We start from the raw sequence: 27,781 nt of genomic DNA, 5'->3' as shown, positions 1-27,781 counted from the left end.
GGAAACTGGATTCGTGGCCAAATATTAATGTCCATGGACCACTGGTTCTTGGTAACTGTACGGGTCACTGTCAAGTCCAACTGCCTTTAATATAAGCCCATAATCAGCTGTTTGCCGTCTTCTCCTCTAGTTGCAGCCATTTTTGCTGATGTTTTTGCCACTCAGTGTGAGTAAGGGGGGGGTCCAGTGGGGAAGTGACGTGACCCTCTTATAGAGGCCGGTATGCCGGTGGACCTGAGGGCCGCAGAGAATGTTGATATTTTAAAGAAAAGGCTACACACCCACTTTTTTGGTCTTGCTTTCAATTAATAGCATTTTTTTTAATAGCATCCTTTTTTAAGTACTATTTCAGTTTTAGCTAAACTTTTTATATTTTTTACTTATTATTTTATTCATTTTTTTAAACTCTACATTTGAATTATTATGATGTTGTGTGTATGTGGGGGAGTTTGGGCCCTGTTTTAACTTGTGAAATTGTATAATTTTTAAACATGTAAAGCACTTTGTGCTAACTATAATGCATGAAAAGTGCTTCATAAATCCATTTTGAATGATTGATAGATTGATTGACCTTCCCCTCGTGTCCCGCCAGTGTCTTCAGAGGCATCCATCCGGGGTGACTCCACACCTTCGCCGTGTTGTCGTAGGCGCCGGTGAGCAGGAAGTGACCGTCTGTGGCTGCACATGCAGATGTAGGAAGTGATGTTAAATACAAAGAAAGTGATGTCAGACACACAGGACGTGAAGTCAAACAACAAGTGAGATTTTTTTTTACGTTGGAAGCGGACGGCAGACAGCAGGTTCTGGTGGGCGGGGACTGTGTATAGGCACTTCCTGTTGCGTAGTTCCCAGACCTTACAAGTGTGATCACCACTTCCTGTGGCCAGGTGATGCCTGAAAGAAGCAGCACAGTCAAACACAGAACAAGAGCTCTTGAACTGAGGGATGAGTGAGAGTTGTCTGAAAAACGGCTAAGAGAATTTAATCAATTGTTTCATGTGGAACTCAGCTTGTCTCTTATTGGCTGGTTTCATGTGTTCTGTGAGGTAATTCACTGACCCGTTGGGGGAGAAGTGAAGGCTGTAGATCTCTTTCAGATGTCCCTCGAGGAAAACGACGCAGCGTCCTGTTCTCAAGTCCCACACCCTCCCGAACGCATCCAGGCCTCTGATTGGAGCAGCAAACAGACAAGAACCTTAACCTAAACATTCAACGTGATTAAACATGATTATTGATATCTCCCATCTAAATCTAGTCTGATCTAGGGTCTTAATAGTGATGTCTGTTTATATTAATGAATCAATGCCTCTTTGTGAATTTCCAAATTCCTCAGAACAGAAACGGAGGAAGACGTGGAATTGTGGTGATATTCCCCTCAACCCTGTACCGAGTCTGACCTACTGAGATCTAGACTGTGGACTGGTTGGTGTCTTTACTGGTCCCACTAATGTCAGGTGTGTTCCCAGAACCACTGGAAACAGCTGTAATTAAACTTCTGCTGAAAAAGGACAATGTTGACAAGATACAAATGAACAACTACAGGCCCAAGACTTCTGTTCCTGAGAGCTACTCAGATTGGTCATCGGGAACGTCCTAGAGAGGAATTAAGCTCCCCTCAGAGTTGTCATGTGTGAAATCAAACCATCGAGACCAAAACTTCCTGGCAAGGGGTCTCTGCTAATCAGCATTTCTGAATTACGTTCAGCACTCTCACAAGTCGGTTCAAGTTCTCTGGACAACGAGATGAACTGGTCGACTGAAGCTAGGGACAGGTTTAGTACAAAACTGATTTATAAAGGAATTAAACTGGTGCAGGGTTACCCTGCGTTCACACTGAAAGCATCACGGGCGTCATAGGCAGCCGGCTGCCATTCATTTCCTATGAAAACGCGCGTCGAGAGTAGGGCTGAACGATTAATTGCATTTGCGATAATATCGCGATGTGATAAAACGAGATTTTCTAACCGCAAAGGCTGCGATTTGACCAGATCACGTGATCTGGTCACGTGATCTGGTCACGTTGACGGCAGAGAAAAAAAGTCAACAGTGCCGCGTGTCCGCCTGTAACCTACTGTATCTACCGTGGCCTCAGGGTTAGGGCTCGGCCAGGCAGGGCTTTATAAATATATGGGCTTTATAAATGTATTAAATATATGAACGCGCAGTCGGCGTGGCGAGGAGCTGCGCGCGGCGCCGAGCACGAGCCGGGCGGACAGTTGCGCTGTGAAGCCTGATTTATGGTTCCGCGTTAAATCGACGCAGAGCTTACGCCGTAAGTTACGCGGCGACGCGCACCGTACGATGCGCGTTCCGCGTACCTTACGGCGTAGGCTCTGCGTTGGTGTAACGCGGAACCATAAATCAGCCTTAAATCAGCTGCAGCCCTTTCAGCTCATCAGGAGAAGTTAAAGAGCGGCTGTGAGTTGTTCATTTCTGGTTCGTTTTGTTAACTCTGTGAGCTTTATTGGTTTGTTTGTTAGTTTGCTGGTGGTTTTTTTTCTCTCTGTGATTTTTGAGTTATTTATGAAGAAGTTCTGAGTTCCCTGCACAGTAGCAGTACTAAAGTTGAGGAGGGATGAAATAAAAAACGGTCAAAATCACCCCCCCCCTGAAATAAAAACGGTCCAAATCATCCCCCCTGTAAAACTGCCATCCCCCCTTTCCATCCCTTATGTCATTTCATCAATGAATGTGGTTTTACTGCTATTTCAACATTTAGAGTCATCACCAAAAAAATAACTTATTTGACAATTTTCAGCTGTTTCAAGTAAATTTTCACCTAAAATAAGTAGGAAAATCTGCCAGTGGGACAAGATTTATCTTCTTATTACAAGCAAAAAAATCTTGTTCCACTGGCAGATTTTTCTACTTATTTCAAGTGAAAATCTACTTGAAACAGGTGAAAATATTTGTTTTTTCCAGTGATGAGTCTTGTTTTAAGTGTAATGAGATTTCTTTTTACTAAAATGAGACATTTTAACTAGAAATAAGACAAATATTCTTGTTAAGATTTTGAGTTTTTGCAGTGATCCATTTTACTTATCCTGTGAAGGACAGAGTCATATTGATAAGTTCAGAAAAGTGTTTTTTATTGTTGTGTTTTGATGTATTTGATGTAAGCCCAGTGGATATTTAAAGCTTACAGAAGGCTGCATTTAACTGCTGCTATGTCATTCCTGCAGTATTTCTGCAGGTCAGTGCTATTATTTGTTATATATTTTATTATTTGTAATCAGCACAAATTATCTGTCCCCATATGATCAAATCCACCATCCCCCCTGATTTTTTTTTTTACAACTCGAGTACTGCCTGTGAGGAAGGTTTTTTGTTCCCTGTGGGAGTTTTTCTGTATTTTTCTATTAAACTACGCCTCGTTTTGGCTAAAGTTTAACCCGGTTTGGGTTCAGAGAAAACGACCCATGTGTAGACGTGTTAAAGAGGTAAAGGCACAAATTTGTTTTCTTTATTGTTGTAATCTGTGCTTTAAATAAATCTGGCATTGTTTATTATAAAACAGACTGATTTATTGCTTGTGTAGTTGAAAAATACATGAGAACAGGATCTTGGAAAAAATAATCGCATATTAAATCGCAATCGCAATATTGAGGAAAAAAATCACAATTAGATTATTTTCAAAAATCGTTCAGCCCTAGTCGAGAGGCAGCGGGAGCAGCGAGAGCAGCAAAGGCGTCAAGAGCAGCCGGAGCAGCAATTTGAAGTTGAAAAATCTGAACTTTATGTAAATGAGCAGCGGCGACGCCGAGGCGTCATCCAATCACAGACCGGGATTCCCGAAGAGAGAAGCCTCAATGCAGATTGTACTTTCGTGTACACACAAACTCCTTCACATGCGTACACGAGCAGAGCTGTGCACTAACAAACTTATTTTATCAGGAATTAATATATTTCATCCAGCAAACTGACATTTTTGCTGATTTGACTGCTGTTTTTACCTGAACTGTTCATATGAAACTTAACTGATGGTTGAGGAGCTGGATGGTCCAAACAATTTTATTTGCTACATTGATCCAACGCAAAATAATTAAAAACCGTGTTTATTAATCACAAAACACAGTTTAAACATCATCACCAAATCTGCTCCGACCCGGTGTGTCAGTGATCAGCGCAGACAGACTGCAGCGAAGCCTGAATTATGGTTCCGCGTTAAATCGACGCCGTACCCTACGCCGTCGGTTCTGCGTTGGTGTGACGCGGAACCATAAATCAGCGAAGGCGGATTTATGGTTCACCGGGAGCAAGGGCTCTGGCGGTTGATGTTGATCCGCGGACCAAACTTGTTAAGGAGCATCAAACTCACTCTTATCTACGCGGAAATAACGCTAAAATATAAAGAAGGCTTCCCAAAGTGTGATCTATGGTGAAATAGGAAACTGAAGATGTGCAGCTATATGTGTAGGCTGTTCCCACTGTTCCCTCCAGTTCTGCAGCGAGGCTTTAGCCCTGCCCATTGCAGGGGTCGACAGTGCAGCAGCTTTCAGTGTGAACACCAAGCAGCGCGATGCTGGCATCGGGAGATTTTTGACGCTTTCAGTGTGAACGCAGGGTTACAGGGATTAAAGATTCAGACACGGTTATTTCAAAGACATACATGGTGCACTACTTAGTACGGTGTGCAAACACGAGACTGACCAATCAAAGAGTACTGACCCGGTGGCAACCAGTGAGCCGTCAGGGTGAAAGCTCATGTCATGGACTCCTTTACTGTGACCTTCCTGGTGGAGGATTTCCTCCTGAACCTCCAGATCCCAGAGGCGCCACGAATTATCGTAACTGCACATGGAAGGCATGCATGTTACTACAAAGTATATAGATACAACACAGAAAACACTAAATATAAAATTATCTTTAGTAACACAGTGCAGCATTTGATACAAGTGATCGCAACATTTTAAGAGACCTGAACATGTTATTAGGATTAAAGGTGCTGCATTTGACCGGTTTAACTCATATTTATCGGATAGTTTCCAGTTTGTTAACATAAATAAAAACTCTTCCTCACGTAGCAGACTTAACCACGGAGTTCCGCAGGGTTCAGTACTTGGACTGATTCCATTCACCTTTGATTTGCTTCCATTGGGACATATTATTAGATGACATGCCATGAATTTCATTGCTATGCTGATGACACACAGCTATATCTGTCCATGAACCCAGGGGAAAATAACCAGTCAGACTACAAGCATGTCTTAAAGACATAAAAACCTGGGTGACTCAAAACTTTCTCTAGCTGAATTCAGATACAACTGAAGTTATTGTATTTGGACCTGAGAACTTCATGGACATATTGTCTGGCTATGTAGAAGAAGAAGAAAAAAAAGAAAGCTTCCCTTAGTACTCCCACAATGGGGAAATTCTTTCTCTGCATTTAACCCATTTTCTAGTTGAACTAGTAGCAGTGGTCTGCCATGCAATGGCACGGCGCCCAGGGAGCAGTAAGGGTTAAGGGCCTTGCTCAGGGGCCCAAGGTGGTTGACTTTTGTTTGCAATCCAGGGGCTTGAACCTGGGTCCTCCAGACTCCAGCCCTCCTCTGTAACCACTAGAGTAGTTACTCTTGATACTATTTTGACTTCTAGTACTACAGTTAGGAACCTGGGAGTTATTTCTGACCAGAATCTGTCCTTCGATTCACATAAACAGGTTTCCAGAACTGCTTTTTGTCACCTTTGTAATGTTGCTAAAATCAGAAACATCCTGTCTCAGACTGTTAGGGAGAAAAACTGATCATGTATTTGTTATTCAAGATTGGACTATTGTAATTCTTTATTGTTGGCTTGTTTGGAAAATCCTCTAAATAACTTGTTTCCCCAGCTTATGCTTCTCTTTATCAGCTACCTGTAAAACCCAGAACAGAATTTAAAATTCTGCTCCTCACATCTAAAACTCTTAATGACCGAGCTGCTTCATTGATGCGGTTCACTTGTGGTTCTTTCGTCTGGAACCAGCTAACAATTATTATTATTGTTATTTTATTGGCGTTGTATTAATTGGACAGATTTGGAACAAGATGAATCGTATTGTTGAAGTCTTGATTCGGTGGTATATAGATTAAGCTAAATTTAATATAAATGAAGGGATGCTAACGGAGCAGAAATGACTAATACTCAGTTAACGGGCTCCCAGCACATGTGCTAGTTAGAATCAAGTTTACCATGTGGTTCCCAGGAATCTTCCAGAAGGATGCCAGGTGACCCGAGACACTCGATCGCTGTGCCCCTCGATGTCTGCCACAGGTTCATCACTACAGCAAACACAGACAGATTATTTTTCCTCCCTTGGTTCATCAGAGGCTCACGTTTGCTTCCTTGTCCCGTTCTTTCCTCGTCTCCTACCTCTCTAGGTTCCACAGCTTCACGCTCCCATCAGCAGCACATGACGCCAAGCTGACGTCTGACTCGTCGAGAGAAATTCCAACCTGCGGGCGAAAGACGATGGCACCCACATTGGTGTTGTGTCCTTCAGCCAATGATGGGGCAGGGAGAGATGAGGGGAAGTTTCAGTTAGAAAACACTGTTCTTGTTTGGAATAATTCAGGGTTTAAACAATTCACACATCTGTTTATTAATGTCAATATTTTAAAGCTTAGCTTCAAACGACGCAGTCAGAAAATAAATAAATTCATCAAAAAAACATCAAAACAAGAGACTCTCCCTCTACAGGACTGTCTCAGAAAATTAAAATATTGTGATAAAGTTCTTTATTTTCTGTAATGCAATTAAAAAAACACAAATGTCATACATTCTGGATTCATTACAAATCAACTGAAATATTGCAAGCCTTTTATTATTTTAATATTGCTGATCATGGTTTACAGTTTCAGATTAAGATTCCCAGAATATTCTAATTTTTTGAGATTTCAGTTGATTTGTAATGAATCCAGAATGTATGACATTTATGCATTACAGAAAATAAAAGGACTTTATCACAATATTCTCATTTTCTGAGACAGTCCTGTATAGCCGGTGTGATTCAAACAAGTATTGATTTGATTAACAAATATATTTCAATAAAGAATTGAAGAAAAAAAAAAACCCTGCCCACCTCTGAGCGTACGAATCAGGTTGCAGTCAGGGATGGACCACAGCTTACACAGACCACTCCTGCAGAAGAGGGGAGGGTGGTAGGGCGAGAAGCACATTAGCATCATAAAGTTTATGTGGTTTCTCAAGGTTTGTTACAGGGCCATAGTGGGCGGGGTTACCAGGATGAGGTAGCCAGCATTTTGGAGTCTGGGCTGAAGTGGCAGAAGCTGATTGGTCGATCATCACCAATCTGACTGCAGAAGTTGTTCAGATTCTGGAGAAGACAAGAAAAATTCAGTTGTAGAGACTGAAACTGAGCTGGAGACACGAGGTCATCATACAGAGCTCATAGCTCATCATCAGAAACGGTCTGGTGTTATCTATAAAAGACACGTTCATTGTCATTATCGTCGAACTCCCCCTCACCTGGTTACCCTCACCATCATTCATTATCAGAGAAGTCTACAGGAGGAAGAGTATGTTAGTTTCAATGAATCGACACCGCCCAGTTATCCTAATTATCATATTCCCCAAAGCACGGGCCGAGGCCGAGGAGTAGCAGCCATCTACAATTCCAGTTAGTGGTAGTGTACCGGCCCCCCTGCTGGTGCTTATCTAGAGTTTCTGTCTGAATTTTCAGATTTCCTGCCTGGTTTATTGATCAATACAGACAAATTCATCATGGTGGGGGACTTTAATGCTCACATGGATGTTGACAGCGACAGCCTTAAGTTGGCCTTTGATTCTCTCTTCTCAAAAGACCTGACACACTGCTTTAATAACACCCTCGATCTCGTCCTCAGCTACAATATAGAACTTGATAGTTTGTTAGTGGCACCTGCTAACCCTCTCTTCTCTGACTACTACTTAATAACCTTTGGATTTAACATTATCTACCTCATAGCGCATACTAAAATGCATTATTACAGCCAATGTCTATCTGGTAACACTGTAAATACCTGGGCATCACAGTTCCCATCTCCAACTGGCTACTGGACTTTCTGACCAACAGGCCACAACATGTCCGGTTAGACCACCACTGCTCCTCCACACTCACCACCGTCTATCAGTTTGTTGTTTAAACAGAATATTAATCAGGCTTGTGAGGCCGCCTTTTATTCACCTCCGTAATATCACCAAGATGAGGAACATCCTCTTCCAGGATAACGCTGGTAGAGGATGCAGGACAAGACTAAAATAGTTTGTCTCAAACATAGCTTCAGCCTAGATATGCTGCTATAAGCCTCTGCTGCAGGGGGACACCGACATGATCCGCTGAACGGTGCCTCTCACCCTTCTTCTCTCCTCCTCTTCTATTTATTTAGCTCAACCCTCAGTTATTAATTATAAGTATCTCATAATCATCACTGGTCTCCATTGTTCTTGTAGTTTGTTGTGCTGGTCTGCCCCCTCTTTTTCTCTTCTGTACATGTTTGCAGACCAGAGCTTCAGGAGCTGCATGCGGACCTGCAGCCCCCCACTCTGCAGTCTACATCTGTTTATATAGTTGTCTCACGGTTACATGATGTTTTTTAATTCGGAATTAATTATTCCAAATTAAATTATTCAGAATTAAACTATTTTCCTTCGAGTTTACATGGACATAGTAATTAATAGTAATAGTAATAGTAGTAATAGTAATTCCGAATTGAGGTTTACACGGAAAACACGTTTGATCGGCTTTATCCAATTCCCCTTAAGGTCTGGGGGTTGGGAAGGATCTGATTGGATAGAGGGGCGGACCGGAAGTTACGTCTACCGGAAGAAAAAACAAACTTAGCCTCTACAACTTTGCAAAGCTCACAATTTTGATGTTTCCTGTTTCCATCTGTTCTTTTAATTATTTCCAGCTCCTCCAAGCTATTTATTAAATAAATGGTCTCTGCTCTTGACCACCGTTTACTGCGTGCTGCCATCTTGAAACTTTGTTTGGAAAACCAGCCCAGCGGGGAATATAAGCGTCATGGAGACAGACGGGCGAGGGAACGAGCAGAAAGACCGGAATTACTTAAAAGCGGAATGAGTGTATACATGATCATGGAATTATTCTACTCGGATTGAAAATCGGAATAAACCAGCCACTTACTTTGGAATTAAGTTTAATTCGGAATGGCCATTTTCATTCAGAATTATGTGTTTACATGGTAATTTTTAATGATTTTAAAATCGGATTTAATTTTAATTCTGAATTAAAGAGGAATTAAACTTCCCATGTAAATGCACTCACATGTTACACCAACTAACCATGTATCAATCATATGTACATAAAACTCTTAGTTCTCCTGCTCACGGATAATTAGTACAATATTATTTTGTCTCATATTATTGACAGTACATGAGTGTCTCTCATCTCTCTTTATCATCCTCTCTTTTCAAACGAACAAGATAGTACCCGACTCAATATGACCGGTCTCTACTCAACCCAGACGAGCACAGGTCCCCCCTCTGTCCACCGAGCTTCAGCATCTACCTTGTGACTACTCAAATAAAACACTTCTCCGTCACCTGACTACAATGTGATCTCAGGGTCCACACCTGCTTCCATGAACTCAATCGTTGAGGCTTACACCCCTTCAGAGGCAGCACGCCCTTTACAGAAACACAGACTGGTCTTGTCCTCTTGTTCTTTATGATGGATAGTTATGGTCATAGTTGGTTATGTCATCACAAGTCTGGTTTATGCTGCGGACTGGAACTATAGCACTTCTTAAAAGTAATAATGGTGTTTACGTTATTTTTTTTAATGACATCAGGCAATACAACAGCTTTAAAAAGTTAAAGAAACGTTTTTTTTTTTCAGTTTCAGCTGCAAGATCTTTTCTAACACTGGTGTGAGTGGCTAAGCCTGTGAATGCACACAAGTGTCTTTGTGAATCACAGTCAGTGATACAGGGAGAACAGAAAATAGTAAACATGTACCCGAAAACCTGCTTGGCATGTTTTTACTGGGACTAAGACCTGGATATCGAGGAACTGCTCTGCAAAACTAGCTAAAACTCTCACTACTCAAACTCGGCGCTCATCGTATATTTACTGTAATGTCTAGTGTATCATAAAGTAGGGCTGAACGATTAATTGCATTTACAATAATATCGCGATGTGATAAAACAAGATTTTCTAACCGCAAAGGCTGCGATTTGACCAGTCACGTGATCTGGTCACGTAATGTGCGAGTGAGCAGAGTCGGCAGGGAAAAAAAGTAAACAGTGTAACCTATCAACCATGGCCTCAGTGTTAGGGCTCGGCCAGGCGGGGCTTTATAAATATATGGGCTTTATACATTTATTAAATATATATGCGCGGAGTGGGCGTGGCGAGGAGCACCAGCTGGGCGGTCGCCGGCGGACAGTGGAGTTGCGCTGTGAAGCCTGATTTATGGTTAAAGGCTGAGTTATGGTTCTGCGTCAAAACAACGCCGTGCCTACGCCGTGTGGTCTGCGTCGACGCGTACCACACGCCGTCACTGACGTGCACCTCCCAAAAATTGTAACTACGTGTCGAGGCAACACAGACCAAACGCAGACAGAGAGGGCTGTGATTGGTTCGCTTGGTAGGAACGCATTTCCAGTTTCCGGTTTGAAGCAGCGCTCCTTTCTTCGTGTATGTGTGATTTTTTTTGTTTTGGTTTTTTTGCACAATAGTTGTCCTTATCTCTTTGATTTACTATGACCGGAAAAAGTTGGATAAACCATTCAGGAAAAGATCGCGAATTAGCGGTCACGGGGGGAACTGCACCGCGGAGAAATGGAGTGACGGAGAAGTCTGAAGGTTCACGACGCCGTCATGGTGACGGCGTGTGCTCTGCGTTGGTTTGACGCAGAACCGTAATTCAGCCTTGTCAGCTCATCAGGAGGAGAGGTTAAAGAGCGGCTGCGAGTTGTTCATTGCTGGTTCGTTTTGTTAACTCTCTGAGCTTTGTTGGTTTGTTTGTTAGTTTGCTGGTGTTTTTTTTTCCCCTGTTATTTTTGAGTTATTTGTGAAGAAGTTCTGAGTTTCCTGTGAGGACGTTTTTTTTTGTTCCCTGTGGGAGTTTTTCTGTGTTTTTCTATTAAACTACGCCTCATTTTGGCTAAAGTTTAACCCGGTTTGGTGTCGTTCAGAGACAACGACCCATAACACTCGTGTGTACAGACGTGTGTAGACGTGTTAAAGAGGTAAAGCCACAGATTTGTTTTCTTTATTGTTGTAATCTGTGCTTTGAATAAATCTGACATTGTTTATTATAAAACAAGACTGATTTATTTCTTATGTTTTTGAAAAATAGATTAGAACAGGACTTTGAAAAAAATAATCGCATATTAAATCGCAATATTGAGGAAAAAAATCACAATTAGATTATTTTCAAAAATCGTTCAGCCCTATCATAAAGTACATCATCGGAAACTTTCATTTCCCACTTTCAGAAAATGTAAATGTTTGTTCTGCAATTAAGTAGTAACAGTAGTGAGACGCTAACATTACAGATACGTGCGTGACACGCTGGTGAATCTAGTCTGTGTTTGTAATTCCTGGATATGCACGCAAGCCTCTATTTTTTTGCTTTCCAGTCGGGTCTTTTCTTTCTGGCTTTTCCCTTCAGGGGTCGCACACAGTGAATCATCCGGCTCTATCTAACCCTGTGCTCTGCATCCTCTTCTCTCACACCACCTAACTTTCTGTTCTCAGATAAACTCATTGCCACCGCGTTTCTCATCAGGAGATAAAACTACCACGTTGTCTCACCCTCAAGCTCTTGTGCAGCTCCTGCTGGCGGATCGTCCTGGTTGCATCGGTGACCTCCTTTAGAGAACGTGCACCATCCAGACGCTTAACTGCCCTGAAATACCAATCACAGCAGAACATTGCAGTCTCAGTTCATTGCAAGCGTTCACACGTTGCTGCAGACAGGTTAAAGATAAACTCCTCTCATGCTTCTGATTTCTAACTCATTTCAGCAGTTCATTTGTGCAGTTGAGGACATGTTCACACAGGTATGACAACCACATTCATTCATGTTTTTGTATACTTCTAATGCATATATCTCCTTTCTGGTTGGTCTGTTTGTTGATGACTTACCGGGGAAGAGAGTATCTGGCCAACCACAGCCGAGCTTCCTTCAGGGAGGCGGTGCCTTCATGGTACCATGTCTGCTGGCACTGTTGGTCAGAAAGAAGGTCAATGTTTTACTTTAGTGGATTTACTTTTTTTTTAATCTTCATTTAACGTTATTACAGACTGGTATTTCATTGTCAACTTTCCACACAGAACAGCAGTTTTAGAAGAATCGCCAGGATGAAATAAGAAACCAGGTGTTGTTTAACACCAGTAAAGCCGAGCCTGAGCCTCCTGCTAGGCTCCAGAGCGGTTCTGTGGAGACCAGCTGCAGTTTCCACTCAGGCAGGCTTTAACCCTGGTTCTGCTGGAATTCCTTTAGGCTTCTGGTGCTTAGAGTTGCTGCAGAGTGTTCCAGAGTCTATATACAGTAGTACTTCAAGGTGCAACAGAGATCTGGTCTGGTTCTGACCTCGTCCTGAGACCTCTTGACTCGGTCCTCGTCCTTCCTAGATTTCTTCAGAGCATCGGGACCGACCACAGACAGGATACCGCGCAGCCTGATCACAAACAAAACCATTAGTCAGTTTTCCGCATCACTTCAAACTGAATATTTAACCTGGAATTAGGGCCCTGGATAGCTCAGTGGGATGAGAGCCTGTAGCTCTTTCCTGCTTAATATATATATATATATATATATATATATATATATATATATATATATATATATATATATATATATATATATATATATATATATATGCACACACACACACTTATATATATATATATATGCACACACACACACACATATATAAATATATATATATATATATATATATATATATATATATATGCACACATATATATATTAGGGCTGTCAAAGTTAACACGTTTTTTAACGCACGATTAATGTGCAGGATAAAAAAAAAGGCGCATTATATATGTTCTGGTGCTCGACGGCACCCGTAGTTCGAGGAAAAGATGAAAGATGGAGAATGAAAAGGGACTTTTGAACGGCTAGTTCACTTTCAAAAAGATGCAGATGGTTCGCTGGACAAGACTAAAGTTATTTGCATGTACTGCCGATTTGAAATGAATTACCATTGAAGTACGTCGAGTCTCAAATACCAGAGAGCGTGCCCCCCCCCCCCGTCAAAAGCAGACAACGCTGGATAGATGTGAGGGAAGGAGGTTCCTCACCTCAATACATTAGATGAGCAAAGAATCTAAAGTATTAGCTTATTATAGCCTAACTGCACTTTACAGGTTGAGTTACTCCCTGTTGTTACATGTGCACTTTATTTGTTTGTGATATATTTTTTGTCACCCTGTTTGATCCCACTTAGGAGAAGGGGATATTTTCTGGGCCTTTTATTTTCCTCCATATGACGTTAGACATAATCACATGGAAAATTTAACTGACCAATGCACTTATTGTTCAATGTTTGTGATGCATATGGTTCATTGTTTTACATTGAGCTACTTAAAAAAACAAGGAATCTTAAGTTAGTCTTTACAAGTGTAAAGTTGGGGACTACATTGTGTTTGTATTTATGAAGGAATGTTACATTCAGGTCAAAAGCTTTTTTTGTGGAAAATTAAATAAACATTTGTATAAAGCAAGCATATTTGCCCTTTCTCGTTTTGTTAACAGTATTAAAAACATTTAAAAAATACCTGAACGTAATTTAGAACAGCAAAAAATGGCGCGAGTTAACTATGGACAACATGTGATTAAAAATATGAATCGTTGGACAGCCCTAATATTGTGATTTTCTGTAATGCAATTACAAAAACGTCATACATTCTGGATTCATTACAAATCAACTGAAATATTGCAAGCCTTTTATTATTTTAATATTGCTGATCATGGTTTACAGTTTAAGAAAACTCAAATATCCTATCTCAAAAAATTTGAATATTCTGGGAATCTTAATGTTAAACTGTAAACCATAATCAGCAATATTAAAATAATAAAAGGCTTGCAATATTTCAGTTGATTTGTAATGAATCCAGAATGTATGACTTTTTTTTTTTTTTTTTTTTTTTGCATTACAGAAAATAAAGAACTTTATCACAATATTCTAATTTTCTGAGACAGTCCTGTATATACATACACAGACACACACACATATGTATATGAAACCTGGAATGACACAGGTGTCATGTTCCCACCTCTCCCGGCGGTCAGCTGGTCCTTCTCCGAACAGCGTGATTGGCTCCCCCAGTGCTCGAAGGCCGGCCTTCACCTCTGCGTCGTCGGTGGAGACAGTGATCTGTCTTGCTCGCCGGCGCCGCTCGAATTCAGCAAGGGCTTCCTGCTGCCGCTCGCTGCCCCGCTCCTCCAGCTCCATAGTCTCCCCTGTGAGGAATCATGGGAAACTGAGTCATAACTCTCCTCATGTAACACCAAAACACCAATTCACAAACTGTCACAGAAACCCCACAAGTCCATCACATGAATTCTGAGTGTGTAATGATTCAGCCGTCTATTGCTCGTGTTTGTGGGTGCAGGTTGGGTGCCCATGTTTGGTTAAGTTTGGGTTAAGGGTCCAAGAGGAGGTATAAGAGCTGATGGCTGAGTGAGAGCAGTCATGGATGTGAGAGTAGAACGACAGTTCTGAGGACAAAACTAATGGCACTTTTACACTAGTACTAGGGCTGGGCGATATATCGAGATTTTAATATATATCGATATATTTTCAAACGCGATATGGTACGAGACAATATCGTTTATATCGAAAATATTAAAAAAAAAAAAAAAAAAAATATATGATTTTGATATAGCTTATTTTGTGACAAATTGACTTGAATGTTTTATTTGAGATTTGCACAAATGTTTTGTTATTTGCACAACTGTCAACCTCAGTGGAAAAGTCTGCCTGTTACTGTCTACATTGTATTAATTACAGTGTATTTTAATTTAATTGTTATGCAGGAAAGGGATATTTGTTTTATTTTATTCAAGAAGCATTTTTATTCTATATATGCAGGCAGTTTATTTTTATTTCATTTGTTTTATACATTTTGATATTGTTTAGACCTCTGTTAATAAAGGAACCTGTGTGACATTTGGCACAAGGCTTTGTATTAAAACTGACTGTTTTTTTAAGGGTTTGCCTCAGAAAAAAATGAAGCTAACAGAGATGCTATGCTATAACGCTTTGGGGGAAACCCCAATTATGGCACAGAAAAAATATCGAGATATATATCGAGTATCGCCATTCAGCTAGAAAATATCGAGATATGACTTTTGGTCCATATCGCCCAGCCCTAACTAGTACCTACTCAGCCCGACTCGATTCTCCTCGCCTCGGTTTTGAGCTTCTTCACTAGGGGTGGAGGGGGGTGCAGGCGTGCCGAGTAGATACCTTTTCTGTATCTATTCTGCCCAGGTTCTAAGCGTGCTGAGTCGGCCCTGGATCTGACAATACACGTCAACGATTGGTCGGGGGGCCGTCAGAGTCAGGATGTGACATCAGTGAAAGAGCGACTTGCGGATTCTTGTTCATTTTATTCGACCAGCAATGGCAGCACAAAAGTCTGTTTCATGATCCAACTCTGAGGTGCAGATGTTCATAAACCTGGTGGCTGAGGATAGAATTAGAAAGGGATCTAGACGGGCGATAAGGAATGACCAGATCTACTCTGGCTCTGACTTTTCAGCAGCGCCGAGACAAACAAACAAAGTGTTGCCGCTTGAAGGTTTTTTCACTCTCATTTTTTAACTTGAACACAAGCCTGAGACCCAGCAGCACATCTATCATCTCCTCCAGGTTCTACATCTTTAGTGTTGTCTTCTTCGTTTAGATCACACGATCAAATACGTCACAGCAGCTTCACTCCAACCCGACTAATTCTCATCTGGGTATCGAAAATAAACGAGGGCAAGGCGAGTCGAGTCGGGCTAAATAGGTACTAGTGTAAAAGTGCCGTAATATTCCTGCACACAACCAGGGACATTTTGTTTGAGTTTTGAGAGAGAGCAGTACAATATCTGAAAGTGAAAACACAGACTAATGCTCTCAAATCTAAACAGTATGCTCTTGATTAAAGGGAATAAAATACCCACATACAATACAACATTGAAAGTATTCACCAAGGGCAACTCAAGCAAAGGTTGCATCTCTGAACTTTACAAATTATTGATGTCCAACATGCCTGAAAACTCAAAATACACACTGAATGCAGCTCAACACAGATTCATCAGTCGAGAAGAGTGAGTTAATCTGCACTGAAGCCCATCAGATAACACCTGGGTGAGACTCTTATGGCCCTTTTCCACTAGTCCCGCCTCAGCTCGCTACTACCCGCCACGCCCCCGTCTTGCGCTTTTCCACTACGGGCCAAGGCGCTCCAAGCAGATACTTTTTCTGTAACCATTCTGGCGAGGTTCTAACCGGGCTGAGCCGGGACTATTTCTGACGTCATCACCCTCAGCGCCTCTGATTGGTCGGGGGGCGGGGCCGTCAAACGTTTGAATCAGGAAGCGGGAGTCAGCGCGAGAGCGACTCGCAGCGATTTTATTATAAAGCGCAAAACGTCTGTTTGGTGATCCAACTCTGAGGTGCAGATGTTCATAAACCTGGTGCTGAGGAGAGAATTAAAAAAGGGATGTAGACGAGCTGTTTTACTCTCAGCCGCTCGCGGCTCCAGCTGATTTCTCATCAGCGCCGACACGAACAAAGCGGTTGCGCAATCGAGTACGTCACAGCAGCTTCACCCCAACCTGCCCACTTCTCCCCTGGCTGTGGAAAAACACACGGGTAGAGGTGTGACGAGCCGAGTCGGGCCGAGTAAGGACTAGTGGAAAAGTGCCATTACAGGATTGGTTCATACGAACATATGTACAATTACATAAATTTAACGATAATTGACCAGGCATATGTACAAAGTGTAATGCAGAGAAGGGAACATTTTATCATTGCATTGGGAAGTGCAAGTAAATTAAAACTTACTGGGAAGTTAAACCTTTAATTCATGGCAAAAATAATACACAGAAAAACCTTTAAGTGTTTATTATATATTTAAATTAAAACACCCTCAATGTTGTCTTTAAAAGTTTCTAAATATCTTTTGATTATGAATTCATTGGGTAGGTTTTTTTTTTTTTTTTTTTAAATCACATAAAACTTTTTTTTTTTAATGGGTTAGTACAGAGGTCGCAGAACTTCCTGTATCAAATACGATCCATCCACCCTTACTTATTTCTACAGAAATCACAAAAGACCGCAGCTTTTTATCAAAATGGGCACACAAGTATGTAAAAAAATGAAAGGCTGCTGATGGATGTGGGTCTTTTGCACGCTAAAAAGGTAATCGCTTTACTCTGAAAAAGAACTGAAAGACCAAGTGCAACCCAATGGATCAGTGAAATGTTATTATCTTATCCTTTCGAGACATTAACCTGGATACTGAACAACCCTGGATGACTTTTAGAAGTAAAGCATGGACCGGTGAGAAAATGAAGACTTCTGAATTACACATATTTCACCTGGTCATGCGGTCACATTCAAACACTCTCTTCCACGACTGATTAATCATTTAGGCTGACATACATGTTTCTGATGGGAGGGAGTCTGAGTACCTGGAGAAAACCCCCACAAGAACCAGGAGAACATGGAAACAGAGAGAACCCTGCATGGAATAAAACCAGGAACTTTCTTTAGATTTCAAGCAACAATTAACCATATTTCCACGTAATTTGACTAAACATTCCTCCATATTAGATCAACTTCTCTCTTTGTCACCTGTTGTCAGTTCTCCCTGAAACTTGCTTGTAAAGAAGTCTGTAATATTAGACACTTTTGTAAAAATACCACCGATGGGATGAAGGTTCATTCAAGTAAACATCTAAAAGTCATATATGTTGGTTTATGAATTGGATTACGACGTAAACATCTGTTTCAAGTGCTCCCAAAGACCTGATCTGTAAAGTCAGGAGCATGTTCATCAGGTAGATGGACCTGCATTTGTCTTCAGCTGTGAATGGCTTTTGTCAGATAGGAGTGGTTTTGTTGGATGAAAGTGGGTTTGTCTAAAGGGTATGGCTTTCTCTGATGCGTGGATTGTCATAACATCTGCCGAAAACGTCATAAACCCATCGGACACATGCTGCAGCCCCGACCCACCTGAAGAGATATTGATGTTTCCAGCCTTGATACCCGCCTTGACTCCATCACTTCTTATTAAGATGCTGTTCACCATCTCTGAGCTCAGACGTGCTCGTTCCTTTTCCTCCAGGCTGCCATAGAAGACTCGACTCCTCTTCACAGCAGGACCGACATCGTCCTCGTCAGACATTTTTAAACACTTCTTCTTATGATTCTAGAAAAAAAAAAACACAAAAAAGAAATCAAACATTAACCATGGAAACATGATGGAAACACATAAAGGCCCTGTGAAGAAATGTCCCATTTCCTCAGAACAGGACTGTTCTGGTTCCGTCTGGTTCCCTGGGCTACATGTGTTTTATGAAGCGCGTTTTTCTTTGTTGCTGGAGAAGCCTTTAGGGGCCAGCTTGTATCAGTCAGTCGAGGAACTGCAACGAATCTTAGTTCCACATGAGCATCAGCCTGGAGGTTAGATGGTTGGTGCTTGGACCAGACTTATGAAACGTCATCGTCTGCAGCCGAAGTTCTGTTCCAGTTCTCATGAACACAAGTACACGAGAACAAGTACAGGCATTCGTACTTGTTGAAGTACTGTTTTCTGTTCATAAGGGGGGAAATGTTACTTTACTTTACTTACATTTGAGCATGGCAGCCTACTCAAACATTTCTGTTGCCAAAAACCTGGTTCACTTCTTCTATATTTCTGTTAATTTTGGGATCAAATATGATCTTGAGATGAGTTATCACGCGTATCAGAAGAAATATATATTATCATTATTATTATTATAATTGTTATTCTGGTATCATTTTGAGACAATACATATTATTTCAGCACACTAAAAACGATTTAAGTCACTATTTTGTACAGTCCTACTTGTGTCATTAAGTCCATAAGTAAAAGTTAGACGGGGTATTGTTAACGTGTAATTGATTAAAATTTCATTTTCATTCAGGCTTATAAGAGCACTGACTTTCAATCATAATCTGGTCAAATTTGAATCAGCACTTTAGATTGGTTTAGGGTTAGATTCAATTAGTTGAGGATTAGATTAGTTAAGGGTTAGAGTAGTTTAGGGTTAGTTGAGGGTTAGGTTAGAGTTATCACTAGGGTTGCCACCTTTCAGAAATAGAAATAAGGGACGCCCTGATTTCAGCAACGCATGCGCCAAAAAAACATTCCCAAAACTTCTAAACTGCATAGAAATGTGTTTATTTTATATGAAAAAACTAAACGCTTTGATTTAAAGTTTAAAGTGCTTTAACAGCATTGCACTTGCATGACTGTACAGACAGATAACCATACTAGCAACTGAAATATCCTCCTATGATATGTATGTCCATCAGCCAAGATGTAGAATATAACCTACAGGTGAAGAATATGGTGTAAAAGTTAATTTATTTCAATAATTCAACTTAAAAAGGTGAAACTAATATATTACCTAGTCTTATTAAATGCAAAGCAAGATATGTTAAGCATTTATCAGTTATAATTTTGATGATTGAATTGTTTATTGATTTCATAAAATATTCAAATTTTTGGAGATTTTTTATTTGGGGTTTTCATAAACTGTGAGCCATAATCACCAAAATTATAACAAATAAAGGCTTGAAATATCTCACTTTGAATGTAGTGGGAAATAATATAGTATTTGTTTCACCTTTAGTTGAATTTACTGAAACTAATTAAGTTTTGCCAAATATTCAAATTTTCCGACCTTCACCTGTATATTATGACATCAATAAATAAGAGTATAATATATGTCCGTATTGGTTCAATACGGAACTCAACTTTTAATTCCCAATTACGTAACAATTCCGTATTTCAAGGGACCTTTTTTTTTCCTTCTTTATTGAACACAATAAAACAACATAGAACAGTAATTAAACATCTTCTCGTAAGGATGATAGTATACTTAGTAGACATAATATGAGATGCTGTCAAATATAGAGCTATATAGAAAAACAACTATATATTGAAATAAGTCAAACAGGGTGTTTTTATTAAGTGCAAACTATAAAAGTATCACAGTATTTAAAATCAGGCAAACGTGAAAAGTGCCAAAAAAAGGAGCAAGGACTGAGGCATCAAAAAAGCAGAAAACAAGATATATCGTCACAAATCTTTTTAGCCATTTTGTTGGATTCTATTTTTCTTAGGGATAAAAAGAATAATTTAAAATAATTTAAAAACGAATCAAAGGAAGGTTTGCTATTCCTCCACTTACTACAATGAATATGATATTTACCCATGAGAATAACTATATTTATTATGTCAGATACATTCGTCTTCAAGGTATCTATAAAGAACTTCAAGGAGCGGGTGGGGACCCTAGTTATCACACGTTACAATTGTGATCAATTGACAAATAAAAGTGTGTATTTGCAGATGTTAAGGTGGTTGTTCGTGTCCTGCGGGTTGAGTAGGTTGACATCACCTACTGTAGCGTCCAGTGATGTGTATTTAATGTTCATGTGGTTCCTATTTGAGGGTTATTTCAGCATTATTGGATCAACTTACCGCAGAGGAAACGAAGCAGCGTCGATCCTCACGCGGTGACCCGGAAGTTCAGTCGGGTCTGCTTCCGGGTCGGATTCTCCTGCGCATAAAAGCCGCGCACTCGAGCAGCCAGGTGAGCTTCACATTATATAATACATCCATGGCTTCACCTGGACTAGTGTCTGCTGGAGCTGCGGAGACCCTGAACCAGGTAAACTCACCTGTCCTGCTTCAGGGACATTTTCTGCTCAGAAAGAGCAAGTCTCTGCTGTAATCGTTGCTTTTCAGCAAAATAAATGTGGAGAAACGGGAGAAACCCGCTGATGTTTATCACGTTTTTTTTTCAAACTTTATTGAACAAAATTCTGTAGAGCATACAATACTAATACCTTTATTTATAAAGCGCTTACAAAGTGTTTTACATGCAATTAAAAACAGAAAACAAACAATTAGTACAATATTAAGAAAAGACACAATTGAGAGATAATAAAAACAGACAAATAATACAGTCAGTTAAACGCAAGTCTAAAATAGTGACTTTTTAAAAGTGACTTAAAGGAGCTTGAGGCAGGATTTATGAAATAAATTCGTATACGTTTTAATTTTTCTAGTAATATTGTCAGATGAAGCGTTCCAAACCAAAAAGAATGAGCCTTCTAGTGTATCTCTCCGTTGCCTTGAACAGGTTGTGTGCTGCAAAATGTGCTGCAATTCGGTCCCGAATTTCCCGCGCTGTCCTACGGATGTGACGTCACATGACGCTGCATGTGCGTTCTCCCTGTTCTCCCGTGCCGGCTTCACTGTTGGCTGCAGTACCCCCGACGGCCGTCGTGGTGAAGGGTGGTGCTAGAGAGTCTTATTTCTTAAAAGGAGCCTCATGCTCCTTTAAGGGTTAGTTGAGGGTTAGATTAGTTGGGGGTTAGTTACGGGTTAGTTGAGGATTAGATTAGTTAAGGGTTAGTTGATGGTTAGTTGGGGGTAAATTACGGGATAGTTACGGGTTAGATTAGGGTTAGATTAGAGTTAGTTGATGGTTAGTTGGGGGTTAGTTACGGGATACTTACGGGTTAAATTAGGGTTAGTTAAGGGTTAGTTCGGGGTTAGATTAGGGTTAGTTGATGGTTAGTTGGGGGTTAGTTACGGGATACTCAGGCGCGCAGGAAGACGTTTTTGCCAGGGGGTGCGGGGGTTCTCCCTTAAGAAATCACTTGCCCCTCCCCTGCATGAAGAACAGCTAACAGTGCGCACAAGCTTTACCAAAACATAGCGAACCAACCATCTACAGTAAAAAAGGAACATGAATATAATTATTATCATAGTCACATAGGCGGCGGGTGACTGAAATATTTGGTGAAGACAGGGAGGAATCCTTGAAAATCCGCGAAAATTTTGAGTTTTTTTTTCACCCAAAACAGTTGCGTAACTGATTTGAGCATAATTTGACCAATATAATAGCAGGATTACCGGCAGTGCAGTCTCCTCCTCCTCCCGGGTCATCGCTGCTCATATGGCCGGCTGCACCATCAGGTGAGCCGGTGTTAGACACTGGGGGGGTCGCTGACGCGGTGGCTGCAGGTGCAGTTGCTCTCCTCCGACTCACTGTCACATTGGCAGCAGCTTCGGCAATGTTTTGTGTCTGTTTCTCTTTTGGTTTAAAAAATGAACGTATATCCATCTCGGTCTTGACTTGGAGCTTTGTGTTGTGTTTTGAAAGGAGCGCTGCTGGCTGTGCATTTGTAATTGGCGGGCAAAAATGTGGATGTTTACAACAACATTGCGGTTCTGATCACCTGAGCGATCCGCAGACCAGGGGGGTGTGACTGGCTACTTTTCTTTTTTTTTTTTTTTTTTATTAAAATTACACCTATATTCAGCCTTCATCTCAAATGTGGTTTACAATGTTGTGGAACAGAAACAGCAACCACAAATATTTATATATTTATAGTCTTTTATTGTCATTAAAATTTTTCAACTTTCGCCATGCACCAGGGGGTGCTGCAGCCCCTGCCGCACCCCCACTTCCGGCGCCTATGGGGATACTTACGGGTTAAATTAGGGTTAGTTAAGGGTAAGTTCGGGGTTAGATTAGGGTTAGTTGATGGTTAGTTGGGGGTTAGTTACGGGATACTTACGGGTTAAATTAGGGTTAGTTAAGGGTAAATTCGGGGTTAGATTAGGGTTAGTTGATGGTTAGTTGGGGGTTAGTTACGGGATACTTACGGGTTAAATTAGGGTTAGTTAATGGTTAGTTGGGGGTTAGATTAAGGTTAGTTACGGGATAGTTACGGGTTAGATTAGTTAACGGTTAGTTGAGGGTTAGGTTAGTTAATGGTTAGATTAGTTAAGGGTTAGGTAAAGGTTTGATTAGTTAAGGGTTAGTTGATGGTTAGGTTAGTTGGGGGTTAGTAACGGGTTAGTTGAGGATTAGATTAGTTAAGGGTTAGTTGGGGGTTAGTTACGGGATAGTTGACGGTTAGGTTAGACTTAAGCTTGAGTTATGGTTCTGCTTCAAAACAACGCCGTGCCTACGGCGTGTGGTACGTGTCGACGCAGACCACACGCCGTCACTGACGCCGTCACTGACACCGTCACTGACGCCGTCACTGACGTGCACCTCCCGAAAATTGTAACTACGCGTCGAGGCGACGCAGACCACACGCAGACGAGAGAGCTGTGATTGGTTCGCTTGGTAGCAACGCATTTCCGGTTTCCGGTTTGAAGCAGTTGTGAACTTTCAGCGCTCTTTTCTTCGTGCATGTGTGATTTTTTTTTTTTTGTTTTTTGCACAATAGTTGTCCTTATCTCTTTGATTTACTGTGACCGGAAAAAGTCGGTTAAACCATTCAGGAAAAGATCGCTAACTAGCGGTCGCGGGGGGTACTGCACCGCGGAGAAATGGAGTGACGGAGAAGTCCGAAGGTTCACGACGGCGTCACGGTGACGGCGTGTGCTCTGCGTTGGTTTGACGCAGAACCTTAATTCAGGCTTTAGAGTTATCACACGTTACAATTTTGATCATCAATTGACAAAGAAAACTCTCTATTTGCCGATGTTAAGTCGGTTGTTCCTGTCCTATTATATGGGTTGAGGACATCACCTGCTGTAGCTGTAGCGTCCAGTGATGTGTATTTAATGTTCATGTTATTCTTATTTGAGGGTTATTTTAGCATTATTTGATCAACTTACTGGAGAGGAAAAATAAATAAATAAATGTTAAAAATAATTTAAAAAAAAAATGTGTAAATGACCTTTTAATATGATTATTTCTCTAAATTTATTTTTGTGTTTGTTTTCTTATTGGCGTTGTTTGGAGCCAGGCTTTTATTTTGTTATATATTAAGACCAATATTTAGTGCTTTTATTTTGAAGGCGTCTCGCCGAGAACTTGTAAACTTCAGCGCTCCGGTCTATTATCTATAAACGTTTTCTGCAAGACTAAACTAGTGTCGGGAGTGCTAAAGTGTGCATAAACCGACACAAAAAAGCACCTGGCTGATAAGGGGCACAAGGTTTGTTTTCTTTGTAAATTTTATACCGTATATATTGAGTTTGGTTTACATCGAAAGAATAAAAACATCTGTGAACCATCAGTTAGAGAGTCCACCGTCAGCAGTCGGGAATGCTACAAATTATTATTATTATTAATAATAATTTAAAAAAAAACGGAACAAAGCAGCAACCCGGAAGTTCAGTCGGACCTGTTTCCGCGTCGGACTCTCTTGTTCTGTCGCGCATAAAAGCTCAGAAAGAGAAGCTCGAGCAGCCAGGTGAGCTTCACCTGGACTAGTGTCTGCTGGAGCTGCGGAGACCCTGAACCAGGTAAACTCACCTGTCCTGCTTTAGGGACATTTTCTGCTCAGAAAGAGCAAAGTCTCTGCTGTAATCGTTGCTTTTCAGCAACATAAATGTGGAGAAACGGGAGAAACCCGCTGCTGTTTATCACGTTAGTAATTTAACTCATTTAAAATGACACATCTGCGCAACTACATGTTTACGTGAATACATCTGCCATTAAATACAATCCCCGTTCCGGTTAACCATGTGTTTTTAACTTTTTATGAACTGTTTAATAGGATTTAATTGTCATCTTTAGGGTTTCCTTTTTTGGTTGCCTGTCTAGCAGGTTTATTTCATTATTGGCTAGTTAGTTCTATCTTATTTTTTGCCTACTTTTGCTTTACCTGTTTGCACCCTGGGCCGTACAACGACAGTTCGACCTGCTAAGTACTCGAGTTGTAAAAAAAAATCAGGGGAGATGGTGGATTTTATCATATGGGGACAGATAATTTGTGTTGGTTACAAATAATATAATATATTACAAATAATAGCAGTGACCAAAACACCTGCAGGAATGACATAGCAGCAGTTAAATGCAGCCTTCTGTAAGCTTTAAATATCCACTGGGCTTACATCTAATACATCAAAACACAACAATAAAAAACACTTTTCTGAACTTATCAATATGACTCTGTCCTTCACAGGATAAGTAAAATGGATCACTGCAAAAACTCAAAATCTTAACAAGAATATTTGTCTTATTTCTAGTTAAAATGTCTCATTTTAGTAAAACAAAATCTCATTACACTTAAAACAAGACTCACCACTGGAAAAAACAACAATTTTCACCTATTTCAAGTAGATTTTCACTTGAAATAAGTACAAAAATCTGCCAGTGGAACAAGATTTTATTGCTTGTAATAAGAAGATAAATCTTGTTCCACTGGCAGATTTTCCTACTTATTTCAACTGAAAATCTACTTGAAACAGGTGAAAATTGTCACATTTTTCTGGTGTTATTTTTCTGGTGATGACTCTAAATGTTGAAATAGCAGTAAAACCACATTCATTGATGAAATGACATAAGGGATGGAAAGGGGGGATGATTTGGACCGTTTTTATTTCAGGGGGGATACCATCCCCCCTCATCCCCCCTCATCCCCCCTCAACTCCAGTACTGGCTGTACATCATGAATGACCGTCAAGCTTGAGATGAGGATCTTTACTCAACACAAGGGCGTGTCTTCCACTGCTAGTCTGAAATGAGAGAAACACAGGAAAACACACAACGGGCACACAAGCCTTTGAAATCTGTAAGAGAGAAAATAAACAGACACGAGAACAGGCGGAGATACAAACAGCAACCATTTCAGGTCTGAATCAAGACTAGGCTACTGCGGTTATCTGTCCCCCAAAACTGTGGGGTGAATATGTAGGTGAGTGAGCAGGTGTGTGTGTCCGTGTAACGGTGTGTGTGCAAAGTGAAAACAAGGTTTTACCTAAACTGTAACTGGGGTTTGTCCCGATCAGGATTTTTTAGCTCCCAATCAGATCCCGATCACTTGAGTTTGAGTATCTGCTGATCCCGATTTTTCCTGATCTGATGACTTTTTTTGGCTCCCCATACAATTACGATACTTTTTCCCGATCAGATACTTTTTGGCGATGAATTTAAAAAAAAAAATAAAAATAAAAAATTGTCCATTTTATTGTCCCTTGGAGAACAACATGGACATATATTTCAACAAAGCTTATCAGCTCTGGTACCACAAAATGTAAAAACATGAAATTGTAAACTAAAACAAAAAGTGCAGAATAGTGCAATAACAAAAATAAATGTAACTTCAAAAGAGGTAGTTGAATGACACCCAGTCCAACTCACAAACACAAGAAAATTAAAATACTTTTTGGGTTAACCTTAGTGCAACATTCTGAATGGCATGAGCAGCAGCTTAATGCAACATGAACAGATATAGAATTTCATAATTCAAACACATGTTGCCACGCTGCCAGAGCCCCCAGTGTGGAGCAGGACATGCTACAAACAGTCCTCCATTCACACTAGAGCTGGGTATCATCACTGACCTCCCGATACGATTCCGATACACTAGGTCCCAAGACGATACGATTTACGATACGATTCAATACGATATCGATATTCTGGTTACAATAAGGGAATAACATGATCCTTCCACGCGCCACGTCCGGCCAGAGAAACCCCACCCTGCCTGGTGAAAAGAAGCAGCCTGCTCACTCCTCAAGTAAGGAGGAGACTTGAGCTCAGTGCAGGGCCTCCCGGGGTTGGTAGATGGAGCAATTCCCAGGACTGACTTAGGTAGGAGCACTGGGTGATAAAATGGGGGGAAAAAATCGGGTTAAAAAAAATGTAATTTTTTTTTTTTTTTTTTTTTTTTTTTTTTTAAATCGATACTTGGATTTATGTATCGATAATCATCACCATGGTTGTGGTGGTTATTTTGAACAAAAACCTGGTTATCGCTGTGGTTGCTGTTGATTGATCATTAACCTGGTGGCTGTGGTTTTTCTCAGGTGACATCTGGAATAACTGATCGATTGAAAGATGTTGAGGAGGAAACCAACCCGCTTGGAGCTGAAGATCGATGACACAGAGGAGTTTGAGAGCATCAAGAAGGAGCTTGAGGTTTTTATCAGCTTTTTTTTTTTGCTTGATCACATGAAGGCATGAACCGATGAATATGTATGGATGTAACATATTTTCTCGCCTCGCTCCCCTGAGTCGCGTCCACGTCTGTCACCCTGCTTTGTTTGACTAGCAACGCAGCTGTGATGTGACCTGCCACTGCTAAGTGGCCTACGGGTCCCTCAATGGGCCAAATTTAAAAATTAGCAGTGTAATTAATTAATCTAATTAACGTGCTAAACCGACAGCCCTAGTCTGAATGTGATCAGAGAGTAAAGGGTTTGGGTTGTACACCTCAAAATTCATTGCAAGACCTTTTTTCAGCAGTCACGTGATCTGTGAAGCTGTTTCATTGATAGTATCTACATAAGTTTACTGTGAGGGAAAAAAAAGATTTGTCAAACTTAACAATACTTTCTTCTTTTCCTCTTTTTAGGCCAGGAAGCGTCAGCGAGAGGAGTCTGAATCAGGAGCGGGTGGGAGCTCTATCCTCAGTTCTGACATGATTGGGGCCGGAGCATCAATGTGCTCTTCCACACCGCTAACCAGGGCAGAGATTATCAATGAGCGTATTGGGTACAAGCCCCACCCCGCACCCCAAACACTGCCAACCCTGTTTGGAAATTTGTAATTTTAATAAAGTTTTGTTTTTTTTTA

General features: G+C 40.8%; 2 protein-coding genes across 4 annotated transcripts in view; one reads left to right on the top strand and one right to left on the bottom strand.

Annotated features, from left to right (window-relative positions):
* prpf4 (PRP4 pre-mRNA processing factor 4 homolog (yeast)) overlaps nucleotides 1-20,835 on the bottom strand; it is a 21,783-nt gene extending 948 nt beyond the window's left edge. Inside the window, exons 1-14 of the mRNA XM_061733545.1 lie at nucleotides 20,707-20,835; nucleotides 18,207-18,402; nucleotides 14,251-14,437; nucleotides 12,545-12,632; nucleotides 12,097-12,176; nucleotides 11,764-11,857; nucleotides 7,221-7,315; nucleotides 7,061-7,119; nucleotides 6,352-6,475; nucleotides 6,171-6,260; nucleotides 4,669-4,791; nucleotides 1,060-1,167; nucleotides 776-894; nucleotides 572-678 (exon numbers count right to left, since the gene is read on the bottom strand). Of these exons, the coding sequence (XP_061589529.1) occupies nucleotides 572-678; nucleotides 776-894; nucleotides 1,060-1,167; nucleotides 4,669-4,791; nucleotides 6,171-6,260; nucleotides 6,352-6,475; nucleotides 7,061-7,119; nucleotides 7,221-7,315; nucleotides 11,764-11,857; nucleotides 12,097-12,176; nucleotides 12,545-12,632; nucleotides 14,251-14,437; nucleotides 18,207-18,378 (1,446 nt within the window). The 5' untranslated portion in view covers nucleotides 18,379-18,402; nucleotides 20,707-20,835. The remainder of the gene's footprint in view (nucleotides 1-571; nucleotides 679-775; nucleotides 895-1,059; nucleotides 1,168-4,668; nucleotides 4,792-6,170; nucleotides 6,261-6,351; nucleotides 6,476-7,060; nucleotides 7,120-7,220; nucleotides 7,316-11,763; nucleotides 11,858-12,096; nucleotides 12,177-12,544; nucleotides 12,633-14,250; nucleotides 14,438-18,206; nucleotides 18,403-20,706) is intronic.
* On the top strand, nucleotides 20,792-27,781 carry cdc26 (cell division cycle 26 homolog). Of its 3 annotated transcripts, none has more exons than XM_061734606.1 (3): nucleotides 20,792-20,896; nucleotides 27,013-27,124; nucleotides 27,561-27,781. In XM_061734606.1, the coding sequence occupies exons 2-3, from the start codon at nucleotides 27,044-27,046 to the stop codon at nucleotides 27,753-27,755; spliced, it is 276 nt and encodes a 91-aa protein (XP_061590590.1). In that variant the 5' UTR covers nucleotides 20,792-20,896; nucleotides 27,013-27,043; the 3' UTR covers nucleotides 27,756-27,781. The 3 variants fall into 3 exon arrangements, with proteins under 3 accessions (XP_061590590.1, XP_061590589.1, XP_061590588.1); XM_061734605.1 differs by lacking the exon at nucleotides 20,792-20,896 and adding an exon at nucleotides 24,070-24,194; XM_061734604.1 differs by lacking the exon at nucleotides 20,792-20,896 and adding an exon at nucleotides 24,383-24,504.

Source organism: Cololabis saira, chromosome 11 (assembly GCF_033807715.1).
Source record: "Cololabis saira isolate AMF1-May2022 chromosome 11, fColSai1.1, whole genome shotgun sequence".
NCBI classification, from domain to species: Eukaryota; Metazoa; Chordata; class Actinopteri; order Beloniformes; family Belonidae; genus Cololabis; species Cololabis saira.
Note: the sequence above shows the minus strand (reverse complement) of the source record. Positions and strands in the feature narration are given on the sequence as shown.

Coding starts and splice junctions, on each gene's coding strand:
- cdc26 (XM_061734606.1), top strand. CDS start 27,044: ATGTTGAGGAGGAAACCAACCCGCTTGGAGCTGAAGATCGATGACACA. Junction 27,125..27,560: donor GCATCAAGAAGGAGCTTGAG/GTTTTTATCAGC, acceptor TCCTCTTTTTAG/GCCAGGAAGCGTCAGCGAGA.